The sequence below is a fragment of the Orbicella faveolata genome, unplaced genomic scaffold, assembly GCF_042242905.1.
Source record: "Orbicella faveolata isolate gen_17 unplaced genomic scaffold, um_ofav_v1 contig_2, whole genome shotgun sequence".
Classification (NCBI taxonomy): domain Eukaryota; kingdom Metazoa; phylum Cnidaria; class Anthozoa; order Scleractinia; family Merulinidae; genus Orbicella; species Orbicella faveolata.
In genome coordinates this window covers 17355701-17370612 of record NW_028301547.1, presented here as the reverse complement: position 1 = coordinate 17370612, position 14912 = coordinate 17355701, and the positions used below count along the sequence as shown (strand labels likewise).

The following is a 14912-nucleotide window of genomic DNA, read 5'->3' as shown; positions in this document are numbered from 1 at the left end:
TGATCACGCAACGTGACAACATCCACGCGAGAGCCCCTGACATGTGCGTGAATCCGCGCGGATATAAGACGTCAGGATGGCGCAATTTGTTCTAAAAATAGAAAAATTGTCCCATATCATAGGTGCGTGCGAATCCCGAGACTTACGGTCTCCGTCCCCGATTATGGCTCCTGGTATGACTTCAAGAAGCAAAACCACCAAGATATATTTTTATTGTTGGAAAACTAAAAATAATAAAAATGCTATATAAGTACACTGCATTTTAAAAAAGGTTTTTTGATGGCTACGCATGCGTAAGACCGTGATTTAAAATTGAAAATGTCTGCCAGGAAAAAATAGTCTCTCCACAGACGTTTAGATTTCTGCTTCGAGTGTTTTAGCCTAAACAATGAAACGCTCTGTTTTTGTCTTTTCCCAGGGCCACTGCACCTCTCTGCGTTTGAGCAGTTAATACGTTTTCTACTGGTCTCGAAGAACTCGATCAACGCAAAACATACAACACTGAGCAGAGGGTCTGTGAACATTATAATCATCATCAGGATCAAAACCTCTTGAAAAAAGTCACTAAAAGCCAACTAAATTCTTGTACAAGCGAAAGCAGAGAATCTTAATTCGAGTACTTTTTAACCAGAAATGCAGTAAAATTACCATGGTGGGTGCCCTTGAATTTGGTATCACTTTAAGCAACTAATCATGGTTATGCCTTCTCAGAACTGATCAACGCTTTTGTTTTCGTTTAGTTTTCAAAAAAAACTCTCATTCTTACCTCTAGTTGACGAAACAGCTAACGCAACCTTTTAGTAAACGACGATCTCAACTAGGAACGAAAGCGTTTTTATCCTTTTCACGTTTTGGTTTCCAACGTATGTTGGAAACGATTGTTCTACAAGGAATTGGATTGGTAATTTTAAATGGAGAGAGAAGTAGTTACGCACTCTATTAATTTTGGTTCTATTTCCTGAAAATTAACATACGTACTGATTAGATTGCTAAACAAACCCTTTAGCAAAATTTGAGTCAGTTTGCACGTTCAGTATGTTAATTTTCAGCCCTAGATTACTTAAATATTCGCTTTCTTGTATTTATTTTTTCTTGATAATAGCGTCATGATCACTTTGAAACGCCGAGTCTTTCAGTCATTTCTGAATATCTCTTCTTAAGCAAATCTCTTTTAATCAAAAATTAAAAATTACGTCCAAACTTTTTGAAATATACAGTCCTAGGAGAAGAACAAGAAACCGAATTTAAAAATCGAAAAAAAATTAAGATATTCTTCTATCTACTTTAATTTGTAAAATTGCGTAGAACTAAATATCCTAAATTTAATAACGGCGAAAAAACTCATTCTCTAAAAAGATCATGACCTAAGTAAACAAAATTTATTAATTCACATAGATTGGGTAATTGTATCGTTGCTCTAGAAGTTCTTTAGGGTTCTTTGTTTTTATTCGTATGTTTCTGATTGTTTCAACCCAGTGCTCAGGTTAGATCACAATAATGGACCTTAATAATTAACGCTACGTTTACCAAAGCCGCCAGTGTTACGGTAAATCTCGGTATAAAGAAGTCCGCATTTCTAAAGGCGTAGCCCGACAGGTGTTCCTGTTGGTTTCGAAAGTATTCGACTGTTTCAAAACTGAACAGTTATTGTCATTCATATCCACCACGGCACTTAAACTGAAAACCTTGAAATGAAGGCATTTACTTAGCTGTTATTGTCGCGAGCATCAAGAACTAAGTGACTAACGCAGTAAGAACTTCACAGATTCAATTAACCAGTTGGATTCTTCAGACGGCAAGCCCAGGGTACAAGTGGGATCAAAAAGATTTCCTTTGTCGAATAAGATAAGTAGCAGTACACTGATAGAGGTGTTTGGTCATATCGTGGTCAGTTTTACACGAGAAGTCACAGAGCACTACAACCCACAAGAGCCTGAATACACGGCAGAGTCTTTTGGCTACGATCCTCTACAAAGCACAGGTCGAGAATGGTATTATTATCCTGTTGACGAGCTTATTTACCAGGAGTACAGCGACAGAGAAGCCACAACCTTGGACTATCTAGCGGCTAGAAGACTTGATATAAGGGTTATAAACGCGTGCTCAACAGAAGAAAACGAAGAAACACAGGAAGATCAGCAAGATGAAGATAGAGCAATGGCTTGGAAGCGACTCAGACCATCCGCTTTCCGTACAGTTTGTAAATCAATGTACATTGGAGCTTTCATTTCACTACTAACTGCCACCATTATAGGCTCAGTATACCTTTTGATTTCTTATACCTCTTACAAAACTGAACTCAACTGCGAATATCACCCAGAAAGGTCAATTCCAGTACAAATACAATGGATAAGATCAGTTTCCAGTATAATATCTTGCGCATTCATTTACTTGTGGCCCTTTGCATGTTCTCTATTTGTTTTTCGTCCATATCAGTTGAAAGGTTTGAAGAGAAAACTGTTTCTGGTTTGCTACTTTGTTTACTGTTTAGATTCGATTTACCGTGTGGCTCTATAAGCCCTAGGAATTTCTCAATCAAAGATTTCTTCGGTCCTGCTTTATTATTTGTACCATTGACCACAGCTTCCCGAAAAATATCTTTCAATTGAACTCATGTGACGGCCCTTCCGAAAGGAACGAGAAAGAAAAGCAAAATGTATATGTTAACTTTGGAAAGCTCATGAAAAGGATCGTAGACATACCAACAATAGAAAACTAAATAGTTTAGTCACGTGACGCAAAATTAGCGTGAAACGCTGGTTAATCAAAGACGCGCATCGGAGTTCTAATTGACGGACCAACTACCGCAAGCTTGAAGAGAGCTTAAGCGGAAGCAAATATTCATGTAGAAGAGCAAAAGTTGTTTCCTTTTTTCCTACTTTTTGGACAATGCATTGCGGAACAAAAAGCATTGCGACGGTAATTGTAAAATACTTTGGTAAGGAGTTTGAGTCGTCATGTACAGCCGGACAAATAAAAATTTGGAATCGACGCTGTTCGGACATTAAATGAGCTGAACCGAAAAGAAAGCGAAAAGTACACTGAGCTGAAATTATGAACTAAATTAGTAGTTCTGTACTTAACTGAAAGAGTAAGGATGAGACAAAAAGATGCCTTTTTTTCTTCAAGCGAAAAACAGCAACAATAGCATTTCAACCATTTCTTATCATCAAGTAATCGTAAAATCAACAAGGTACACTGAATATGATTATAAGATATTTCATTGCAACGCGCTGCTATACGCGCTGGAAGACTGTCAACCTACGCCCACAAGGTTTCCGGAGAAGGACAAAAACGAAACAACAGTTTATTGGCAGCTTTAAATATAGAGATTTTCATCTTCAAAGAGGCCACAAAGGGAAATAAAACCGTCCCAGCTCGCACAGATTTATAGAGCAAACGAAGGGTTGTTTACTGGGAACAACTACGATTGTGGTATTGACACTATCTACTTGTCCTAGTAAAATGAGTAGCAGTACACTGATAGAGGTGTTTGGTCATATCGTGTTCAGTTTTACACGAGAAGTGACAGAGCACTACAACCCACAAGAACCTGAATTCACGGCAGAGTCTTTTGGCTACGATCCTTTACAAAGCACAGGTCGAGAATGGTATTATCATCCTGTTGACGAGCTTATTTACCAGGAGTACAGCGACAGAGAAGTCACAAGCTTAGACTATCTGGCGTCTAACAGTCTTCAAATAAGGGTTATAAACGCGTGCTCTCCAGAGGAGGACGAAGAAACACAAGAAGATCAACAAGATGAAGATAGAGAAATGGCTTGGAAGCGACTCAGACCATCTGTTCTCCGTACAGTTTGTAAATCAATGTACATTGGCGCTTTGATTTCACTTCTAACTGCCGCCATCATCGGTTCAGTATACATGTTGATTTCTTATATCTCTTACAAAACTGAACTCAACTGCGAATTTCATGCAGAGGGGTCGATTTCAGTGCAATTACAATGGATAAGATCAGTTTCTGGTATAATATCTTGCGCATTCCTTTACTTGTGGCCCTTTGCATGTTTTCTATTTCTTTTCCGTCCATATCAGTTGCAAGGTTTGAAAAGGAAACTGTTCCTGGTTTCTTGCTTTGTTTACTGTTTAGATTCAATTTATCGTGTGGCCCTACAAGCCCTTGGAATCTCTCATTCAAAGATTTCTTCTCTACAAAAGATTCCACTCAATATTCTGTTTTCTGCTAGTCTAGGCTGGCAAGTCTATCTTCTAACAATTCATTTCCGTATGCGACGGACAAGGAAACAGCAGCTGACATTTTTCTTAAAAATGATACTACCTGGGTGTTCCCATTTATTCATTGGTTACACTGCATCCTTTTTCATTTACCCGGCGTACAGGAAACAAAACGAGGAAGGCAAACTGTTAATTGCACTCTTCGCTCCTCTCATTGGAGTCATAGTCAAAACAATCTCGCGAATTTCCGTTCAGCGATTATGGAACCTTACCCATCCGGGATATTCCTATGCCTTGTTGACACCGCTGTATTTTGGATCAGCGGTTGTATTTCGAGTGTTGCAAGCGGATCTTGGCAGTGTAGAATCAATTGCCATTCTAGGAATAATTCACGGAGCGTTAGAAGTCGTAGAACGAAGCACCATGGTTGTGATTGATCACATTTGTCACGTGATTTGGAAAAGAACATCAGCTCCTTGGGGAAGTTTTCGTACTCCTCGCCGTGAGAGACTAATGGCTGATATCGCTATTACGAGCATGTTGTTTGAATCAACTGCTATAGTGTCTGTGAACGGCTTCCTGTACTTGTATCAATTTATATACTTACAAAACGATTCCCTTTTAAAGTTGATGCAGTCTTTCGCCTTTCATACTTCAGTTCAGCTGGCGATCGAGTGGTTTTTCACTAGCGTCTCTCTAGCGATCGAGACTCGCTATCAGAATATGGCTGTCATGGCTGTTTGGCGAAGAAGATGGAAAAGACATGTTTTAGTCGCGATCGTAAATGTGGTACCATTAGCTCTTTGGACAACTGGAAACCTTTTAGTAATCGTACATGAACGCTTCAATGTGTCTGTGAACAAGCCTTGCAAAATGCCGTTTTCGTGACGGTTAAGAAACTTAAAAACCCTCCTCGTTTATCTAAACAACCTATACAGTAAGCGATCTCCTTAATGATCACTATGATCAAACGCTGACGAGTCAATAATAATTACGAGGACATTATCATCGAATATCATCTGAATAAGTTCTTTATGATACAGTCATAGAATAATAGGTTCTACTCGCCCCAAAATTTCGAACTGGCGAAGCTACAGGGCCAGACTTTCAAAGTAGTGAGCTTTCATCCCGTATGAGTCTTGGCAGCACAGAGCGCAATGAATTAGACGTTATTAGTATCACCCAACTAGTGGACTAATGCAAACCCTCCATTTTAATTGGCTACGCTACTAGTCCTCGAGTAGCGAAATTGGCGCAATCGAGCGTGACGCTTTCTTTCGTTTTATTCCCAAATAAATGTTTCTTCAACTTGCATTTGCTAACTTTATTATTGCCTTTTTTGTCCGACTAGTTGGGTGATACTAAAACAATTAGACACTTCGCCCTCAAGGGCCACGGGTCTAATTGTTAATTATATATCAATGTCATTTACGTTAATTATACATGAAATAATTCATATTTGAACTGCGGTGGTAGACGAAAGTGAAGAATGATCATCGCAGTAAATTTTCCAATTTAAGCAATTGCAAAGAAGAAGCCTGAAAAAATCAGGGCTTCAACGGGATTCGAGCCCGTGACCTCCGCGATACCGGTGCGATGCTCTACCAACTGAGCTATGAAGCCACACATTGGGAGCGAGGTCAATTAACTGAGTTCATATCTTCCCGTGAGGAGTGAAATGATGTGAAGTATATATGAAATAATTCATATTTGAATTTAAATTTTCCAATTTAAGCCCTGATTTTTTTCAGGCTTCTTCTTTCCAATTGCTTAAATTGGAAAATTTACTGCGATGATCATTCTTCACCTTCCTTTAATGTCATTTACGTTGGGTTAGGCTCAAAGTGACTGCCGTTGTTTGTCTGATCCACCACCTACTACTAACAAGCAAGCAGTCATATTCAAAAAGATTCTTCTATCTAATTGGGCATTGAGGAATTGATTAGATAAAGTTACTATTGCGACTGACTTATCAAGTGTTTTGTGACTGTTCTATCTGGCGTTTTCTCAAACGAACGCTTTATTGTTGACATAATAGAAATAAAGTTTACTGACGTTTCGCGAAATTGATATCCGTTGAACCAATTCTCCTTGAGACACCTCTCAAGAATAGCATGACATCGTCTGAGAAGGAACAACTAACGACGAAGCTAAACAAGATATTGCCTTTTGATTGCAAGCGTTAACTTTCTCAGATTTGACCAAACTGACTGCAGATGAGAGATGCGATTCCAGCAAATGCAGCTCGGACAGAAAGCCGTGGTCTAATTGGGTTTAAACCAGTCGCTTTACACCAAGTCCAAATACCTAGCTATTTGTCAACTCGAAGTTAATCAAGATAAATAAGCGGCCACCATACGGTGCTTAATTTATCTTTAAACACTTCCAGTTTATAAATATGGCCGGGCGTTTCACTTGGGCACTGTGCCGGGTGATCTCGCGCGACCACTTGCTAAGGACCTGTCCACACTACGCCGAAGGAATTTGAAAACGGAGGTTTCACTCTCCTGAAAACGCATCAAATGTTTTCAATCCACACTACGCCGGAGGAATTTGAAAACGGAGCTTTCACTCTCCTGAAAACGCATCAAATGTTTTCAATCCACACTACGCCGGAGGAATTTGAAAACGGAGCTTTCACTCTCCTGAAAACGCATCAAATGTTTTCAATCCACACTACGCCGGAGGAATTTGAAAACGGAGCTTTCACTCTCCTGAAAACGCATCAAATGTTTTCAATCCACACTACGCCGGAGGAATTTGAAAACGGAGCTTTCACTCTCCTGAAAACGCATCAAATGTTTTCAGTCCACACTAAGCCGGAGGAATTTTAAAACGCAACAATCACCGGTCATTTTGTATTTGTGTTTCACGAAAACTTGGTCAGGGAAATCACATAATTATCGTGACGTCATCGATTTCGAAAAGCTATTCAAATTTCGAAAAGTATTCAAATTTCTCCGGTTTGAAGAGCGTTTTTGAAAAGTTCCGTTTTGGTGACGGATTACTGTGGAGGTTAGGCCTAACAGTAGAAAAAAAAATGCGTTGTCAAATTTTTTCGCCGTACTGTGGACGCTGCCAAAGCTTTTCTCGTAGTTTTATGGCTCACTTTTCTAACAGAATAAACCTTCACATGAAAGACTGAGTTTCGTTTTCCACCAACTTTCTTTTCCTTCCTTTTTTGGAAGCATCAGACGCCAGTTAACGTTGTCACTCTTACCGAGCTCATCCCTGCTCTTTATTGTACGGAATTCGCTTTGTCTGGTCCGTACTATTCCCCGGTATGGCCATCGCGCTTGGTTAAAAAGATATATACATGTATATAAACTGATTGCTATACATGGTTGTCAGTGAATTCGGTTGCGAAAGTCATCTATTTCACCAAGAGAGCATGATCTTGATTTCACTAAGTAATTTTGGCTGTTTACTGCTGTTGGTGTCGTTAACGCATCAACCGACATAATTGTTTTGGTTCTTCTTCCGCCACGCCTTGACTTTTTAGGTGATTCTTGTTTAAACAAGAAAATGAAATGTTCATTTCACTGATGACTGTAATATTACTAGCTAGACAGCCATGCAGAGAAAATAACGATGAACACAGAGCATCACAGGCCAACTGAGGTTGTAGTAAAAATTAACGTAACCTTGTTTTTCTTATTGGCCAACCGGGACATTCTACTCTTTTTTTAAGCTTCCTTGCGTTACTATAGTGTTTCTTTCATTTTAAACACGCCCATCAATTTTCGTAAATTATAGCATTTATGTCAATGAAGTGAAATATGCTGTTCTAACAGTTGGAACATTTAAATAAAGTTTAGACAAGTCCTCTAAACGTTTGAAATTTCACTTTCCACCCCGACTTCACTGACCTCGTCATCGGTCAAATTTCAATCCTTTCTTTTGTCTAAGCCGAGAAAACTAAAAGTTGTGTATTGAAAACAACTACGATTGTAATATTGACACTACCTACTTTTCCTAGTAAAATGAGCAGCAGTACACTGATAGAGGTGTTTGGTCATATCGTGTTCAGTTTTACACGAGGAGTCACAGAGCACTACAACCCACAAGAACCTGAATACACGGCAGAGTCTTTGGGCTACAATCCTCTACAAAGTACAGGTCGAGAATGGTATTATCATCCTGTTGATGAGCTTATTTATCAGGAGTACAGCGACAGAGAAACTGCAAGCTTTAATTTTCCAGCATATGGTGGGCTTGATATCAGGGTAATAAACGCGTGCTCCACAGAAGAAAACGAAGAAATGCAGGAAGATCAACGACATCAAGATAGCGCAATGGCTTGGAAGCGACTCAGACCAGCGGCTCTCACAGCAATATGGAAATCAATGTACAATGGAGCTTTGATCTCACTTCTGACCGCAATCGTCGTGGGTTTGGTATACATGTCGATCTCTTACGTCTGTTATAACACTTTGCACTGCTGTGAATTTCACTCAGAAACCCAACCAATTCCAGAGAAAGTACAGTGGATAAGAACAACATCCACCGTGATCTCTTGCGCCTTCCTTTACATCATGGTACTTTACAAGCATGCTATTTCTTTTTCGCTCATATCAATTATTGGGAGTAAAAAGAAAACTGATCCTAGTTTGCTGCCTTATTTACTGTTTGGATTCACTTTATCGTTTTGCTTTACAAGCCCTGGGAATAACTCATTCGCAGGTTTCCTCTTTACAGAAGGTTCCACTCAACGTTTTGTTTCTTCTCAGTGTATGTTGGCAAGTCTATCTTCTAACGAATCACCTTTGCATACGGTCAAGGAGACGCCGGGTCACTTTGTTCTTCCAAATGATAATACCCGGCTGTTTGTGTTCCATATTTGCCATCATTACCACCCCTTTTATTTACCCAGTCTACAACAAGGAAAACAAAGAGGGCAAACTGCTAATCGCACTCTTCGCTCCTCTCATTGCAGTCGTTCTCAAAGTAATCTCGCGGATTTCTGTCCAGCGGTTGTGGAACATTGCCCATCCGGGATAATTATCCCGGATGTTCGTACGTCTTACTGGCGCCGTTATATTGTGGCTCAGCGGTTATACTTCGAATTTTACAAGCGGATCTTGGCAGTTTGCAACCAATCGCCATTCTTGGAATAATTCACGGCGCTGCAGAAGTCATAGAACGAAGTACCATGGTTGTGATTGATCATATTTGTCTCGTAATCTGGAAAAGAACATCAGCTCCTTGGGGAAGTTTTCGTACTCCTCGCCGTGAGAGACTAATATAATGGCTGATGTCGCTATCATGAGCATGTTGTATGAATCAACTACTGAAGTGTCTGTTAACGGATTAATGTACTTGTATCAATATATATACTTAAAAGACGATTCCGTTTTAGAACTGCTGCAGTCTCTTGCTATCGCAGCTTCAGTTCAACTGGTGATCGAGTGGTTTTTCACCAGCGTCTCTCTAGCGATCGAGACTCGCTATCAGAATATAGCTGTCATGGCTGTTTAGCGAAGAAGAAGGAAAAGACATATCTTGGTAGCGATTGTAAATGCAGTGCCTTTGGCTATGTGGGTTAGCACGAATCTTTTAGTAATTCTACATGAGCGCTTTGAAAAGTCCTCATATCAGCCTTACAGAATGTCTTTCACTTAGGGAATGTCTGTCAAGACAAGATACCGTAATGATTCGATTTAGTGCTCTCCCTGCAACAGGCCATTTTCGAGTTTCCCTTTGCCTCTGTGTCAAAACGAGTGCTCGTGACGTGCCAAACCATTCATATGAAAATGTGTTCCACCTACTGGTTCATTTTCATGCGATTCAAATTCATTTTCATATGAAAGGTTTCGAACGTAGACTCCTTTTGATACAGAGGCACGTGGTAACTCGGAAATGGCTTATTATATTGCCCCATAGCGAAAGAGGGAGGGCGGGGAGGGAGGGTTCCAGACATTGACATACAACCCTACTTAGACTGATTAGACAAATGAATCATATATATCTAGTGAGTAGTCTGCTTTCTCATCAGTCTCATCATTATGTTCAACAAATTTTTTATACGGAATAATTAAAGAAATGGTGTTTTTACTGTAAGAGCTCCCATTGTTTGTTACAGCTCTTGAGTTGAAGTATCTGCGGTTTTTCATCGAAGTGTTGTATCACAGATGCACATATTCAAAGAGAAATTAAATAAGCTCCTCTTCCCTAATAAGGGTCTGATAAGCGTTCCATCTCAATTAAGCGCCATCTTTGAGCTACCAAGAGTAAATTGGCACTAAATCTAATTACGGTACCAAGGAACAGTCCGAAAATATGATGGATGGGCAATGCAAAATCAATCACCTACGCTGTTTTCTCGACTGTCCTGCGTTGGGTTTTTCTTATTTTCATAGGTCGCAGTGTTATCGTTTTCAAAAGTAACAGAAAGAACTCACTGACAACTCTAACAGACAGCTGTTAGAGCTGTGTTTTATTACTTAAGAGTCGGAATGATTTGTAATTATACTACAATTGTAAACTCCAGTAGCTTTAACTTAGTTCAATTAGTAACTTATTCAGTTTTAATACGATTTGTCAATTACAAGTTTAAACCTAGTTTAAGTTGATAATTTCAGTCCGTTTGGACCATAGAGGTAATTTCTTCAAAATAAGAAAATTACTGTTTAAGCGTTTTCAAGGCGTATGGGACACAAATATCAGGATATTTAATGAGATATTTACATAATAGTTTCCGGGAAATTTAGGAAATAAGGAAATATTTGTAACTTTTGATATTTGGGGATATTTCTTAAACTTTGTTTTCAGTCAGAAAATTGCTCAGTCCATTGCAGTACTAATCCAGCTTTGCGGTTCTTATCTGGAAAATGTATTCCAGGTCGGTCATTCTCCAAAATGGCGACCGATGAGAACTGCTAGCAGCCTGAATCGCCTAGGATTCTTAGTGTCCTTATTTCTACAATAATGTCGTAATATTTCAAACTCGAAAGACCGTGTTTGACCACATTTCCAAACACCGAGAAGAGAGTTGAAATTACGACGCGCAGCAGAGTACATTTGACGAACGTCGAGGTGTTTGGAAATGTGGTTATTATAAACACTTTCTTGAGCGTTTGATATATTTTCTCAATCGAATCTAAACTAAGGAGAAAACGAGGAAATAAAATCGTAGAAATCTATGCTAATTAAGATCAGATATCCAAACACCCTCACGGTCATGATTTTGTGTTTAAACTTGAGGCATTACTGATGAGTTTGAGAAGGAAAGAGCCTAAGTATACAGTTCTTCAGCTTCTACAAGTGAAATAATTCATTCAAATTGTGTTTTGAAAAAAAAGATAGTTGGAGAGGTTTTCAGGGTATTTAGAAAAACGTTTCCGAATTTCCGGGAAGATAGTTTGACGATATTAAGTGATATGGTGGATAGGCCTAGTTTTTGTTTTCCCGAGCAACGGTCAAAGTGTTTGAATAACAAGTTGATCGTAGAAAAGGGGTGGCTGTAATTGGGGTTCCAGTGGTTTCAGCTTTTTTATCGTATTTATGTCAACTTAGCAATAAATGTGCTAACCAGTTAAGTTAGTATTTTAATTTTTTTTTTTTTAAGACAACTGCAGAAATTCTCGCACGCTCATTGGCTAATTTTCATTGCCAATAAGCGGACAGACACATGAGTTTTTAATTTATGCGATGCGTCAACGAGCGAGAGCGGGCAATTTAACAATTTGTCATCGTAAAAACAAATTGACGTCAGTGTTTTATGCGTCTGTCCTGTTATTGACAATGAATTTCGTCATAACGTTGCGGATCCACTCGGCTATTGTCTCGTGGATCCACAACTACTTTGACAATGTTATAATGAAATTAACGATCAAGAACAGGACGGACGCACGAAAACCTGACTTCAATTTTGTTAATCAGTTCAACTATGAATATAAAACAACTTCTGTTCTATTTACAATTTTGTTCATTACAGTGCCCAAATAGCTCTATGGGACCAATCCTGAAGAACTTCAGTAAAACAAAGTTGATGGATCAGTCAGTCAATTGGCGATGATTGAGTGGTTAATAGTATAACATTACAGTTAATCAATATTGAGACCACACATGCTATCATAGCCAGTGCAGTAGTGATCTTACCTAAGCCAACCCATCCATGGATTTTTAAAAAAAAAAAAAATTAGCAATAATAGTGATCATTATCATCCCGTCAATGACATTGGATCCATATTAAAAGCGTAGCCATATGTTTTAGTGCACTCATTCGTTTAAACTTAAACCGTTTGATTACCATGTTCCTCTTCAAGACGTGACATAAGATTTCGACTCTGGCACAAAGCTTGGCAGAAACTTTGAATTTCAGCAAATGAAGATTCAATGGAAGACAACACTGACAACTACAAAAGGACAGAACTAAACAAGACTCACCAACAGCCAGACAGATTTTTTTGTTCAGAATGTTTATTGTACATAAACTATACGAAGCACTGTCATGAGCTCACTGGACTATGTTGATGACTTTGCAAGTGTAGGCTGTTTGATGGGTTAACAGCAATCAGGAATATTTCAAAGAAGAATAATTTTTTGAAAGAAGCACTTGTTTTCTCTTACAGTTAAACAACCACTGGGGCCAGGGGATTCATCAAACAATCCGAGGAATGGACAACCTTGGACCACCAGTTAACAAATAGATTCCATGTTACCATGCATCTGTTCAGTAATAGATCACAGATGATGTCAAAATGTGGTAACAACAATAAAGTGGTACATGAAGTGATAGCCGAGTGTGTCACTGATCAGTTCTTGCCACATTTTGAAATTTTCTGTGACCTATTACTAAGCAGACGCACAGCAACATGGAATCTACGTGTTTTGTATGATAGAGGAAAAAAAAACATTGTTAATGACGTCATCTATCCATTTGTCCTTCAACAGATCAGAGGTAAGAATCAATCCAAATGTGAGAATAACAACTATTCGACCTATTATAAAAATCATAAAATTAAAAATTATAGGTATACCGAGTGACGATATCATTTTAATCCACAAGTGTGATATCATGTGTGATATCATTTTTGAACCTTTAACTGTACTTTAATGTTGCTGTATGATCGAAACATCTTCGCATCTTCCTCGGACGACTACGGCAATCTTCGCCTATCTTCAAACATTTTCGGACATTTTCGGGAAATGTTGGGAAACGTCCTGTGGCCTTCGGACAACTTTTGGAGAGTCTTCAGAAATCTTTGGAAACTAGTCGGAAGTCTTCGCAAAATTGTCATAAACATCGTTATTAGTATCTTGATGTATTGTGGGGATTTTATATAAATAAAAAGAAAATTACATGGTCGCTTGAACATACGGAATTTTCCTTCTTATGCAGAAGATTATTCCACTCGTTTCCTACGCTCACTCATGAAATATTCACCTCTCGAAGATAGATTTCGTATCTCCGCGCGGCCATGTACACAATAATGAGTATGACCTCAAGAAGCAAAACCACCAAAATATATTTTCATTGTTGGAAAACTAAAAATAATAAAAATGCTATATAAGTACACTGCATTTTAAACTACGTGTTTTGATGAGCTACGCATGCGTGAGTTTGTGATTTAAAATTGAAAACGTCTGCCAGAAAAAAAATAGTCTCTCCACAGACGTTTATATTTTTGCTTCGAGTGTTTTGGCTTAAACAATGAAACCCTCTAGTTTTGTCTTTTCCCAAGGCCACTGCATCTGTCTGCGTTTGAGCAGTTAATACGTTTTCTACTGGTCTTGAAGAACTCGATCAACGCAAAACATACAACACTGAGCAGAAGGTCTGTGAACAAATTCCTCCTCCAAAGACAATGAAAAGTCTCAGCCTCAACCACAGAAGAAGGGAAGGCCTTCCATCACTGATTCAGGCGACGAGAACTGAACTTTTAAGCATGAAGTAGACTATATTTTTTCCTTCTGACTTCAGAACTGCTTAGATTATTTGTCATGCTCGAATGAGTTTTCGTCACATGACATCGTTTTGCATGCTAAATGAGCCGCAAAGGCGTTTCCGGTTCCGCTATTTTCAACAAACCGGCTACTGGAACAAATACACAAAAATCCAAAATTTAAGGCGATAAAATTGAGCTATTTCAAAATGGATCTTGTGATTTCAAATCGAACTCGCGCTACGCGCTCGTTCGATTTTGAAATCACGCGTATGATTTCAGACCAAATTGCACTCCACTCAGTTCAATTACCATTATATATCTATAGTTATAATTAATAGCAAATATTACTATTTTCATGCCACTGAGTTGCATTTGATCTTATGATACAGCTATTCTTCTTTGTTCTTTCCAGTTAACCCACGTTGCTAATTATTTGTCTTACAAAATTAGTACGAGCATTGTTCGGTTATTTTTTTTCCGAAAACGAGCTGTTATCAATGTATTTCTAATCAGCATATCTCGCTTATTACTGAATTATATCCAGTGTCAGATTCTATAAAAGGAAAACGATCTCCTTTATTTAAGTGATTAGGTTAGTATGTTATTTTTTACTGAGGTTTATTGACCCTTCTGGCCTCCACTGGCCAGGCTAACTTGAAAAAAAGATCTTGCTGACATTTTAAAAAGGCTCAGTCACGTTTTTTTAGGTTGTTTTGGCCACATACAAATCACCTTCAAATTGAAGTAACCTAAAAATAGTGGGTTACCAAGATAGGAACACCAAGGAGACAATAATAAGCCATATTGGAACAAACTGACATGGAT

General features: G+C 38.6%; 1 protein-coding gene and 2 pseudogenes across 1 annotated transcript; all 3 read left to right on the top strand.

The window, feature by feature from the left end:
• The first annotated feature begins 865 nt into the window (after positions 1 to 865).
• On the top strand, positions 866 to 2577 carry LOC149112221 (uncharacterized; annotated as a pseudogene).
• An 803-nt stretch (positions 2578 to 3380) lies between these two features.
• Positions 3381 to 5202, top strand: LOC149112220 (uncharacterized). The gene has a single exon (XM_089290003.1). It carries the CDS (start codon positions 3466 to 3468, stop codon positions 5083 to 5085), a length of 1620 nt encoding a protein of 539 aa, XP_089146129.1. The 5' UTR covers positions 3381 to 3465; the 3' UTR covers positions 5086 to 5202.
• A 2978-nt stretch (positions 5203 to 8180) lies between these two features.
• On the top strand, positions 8181 to 10040 carry LOC149112219 (uncharacterized; annotated as a pseudogene).
• Positions 10041 to 14912: the final 4872 nt, after the last annotated feature.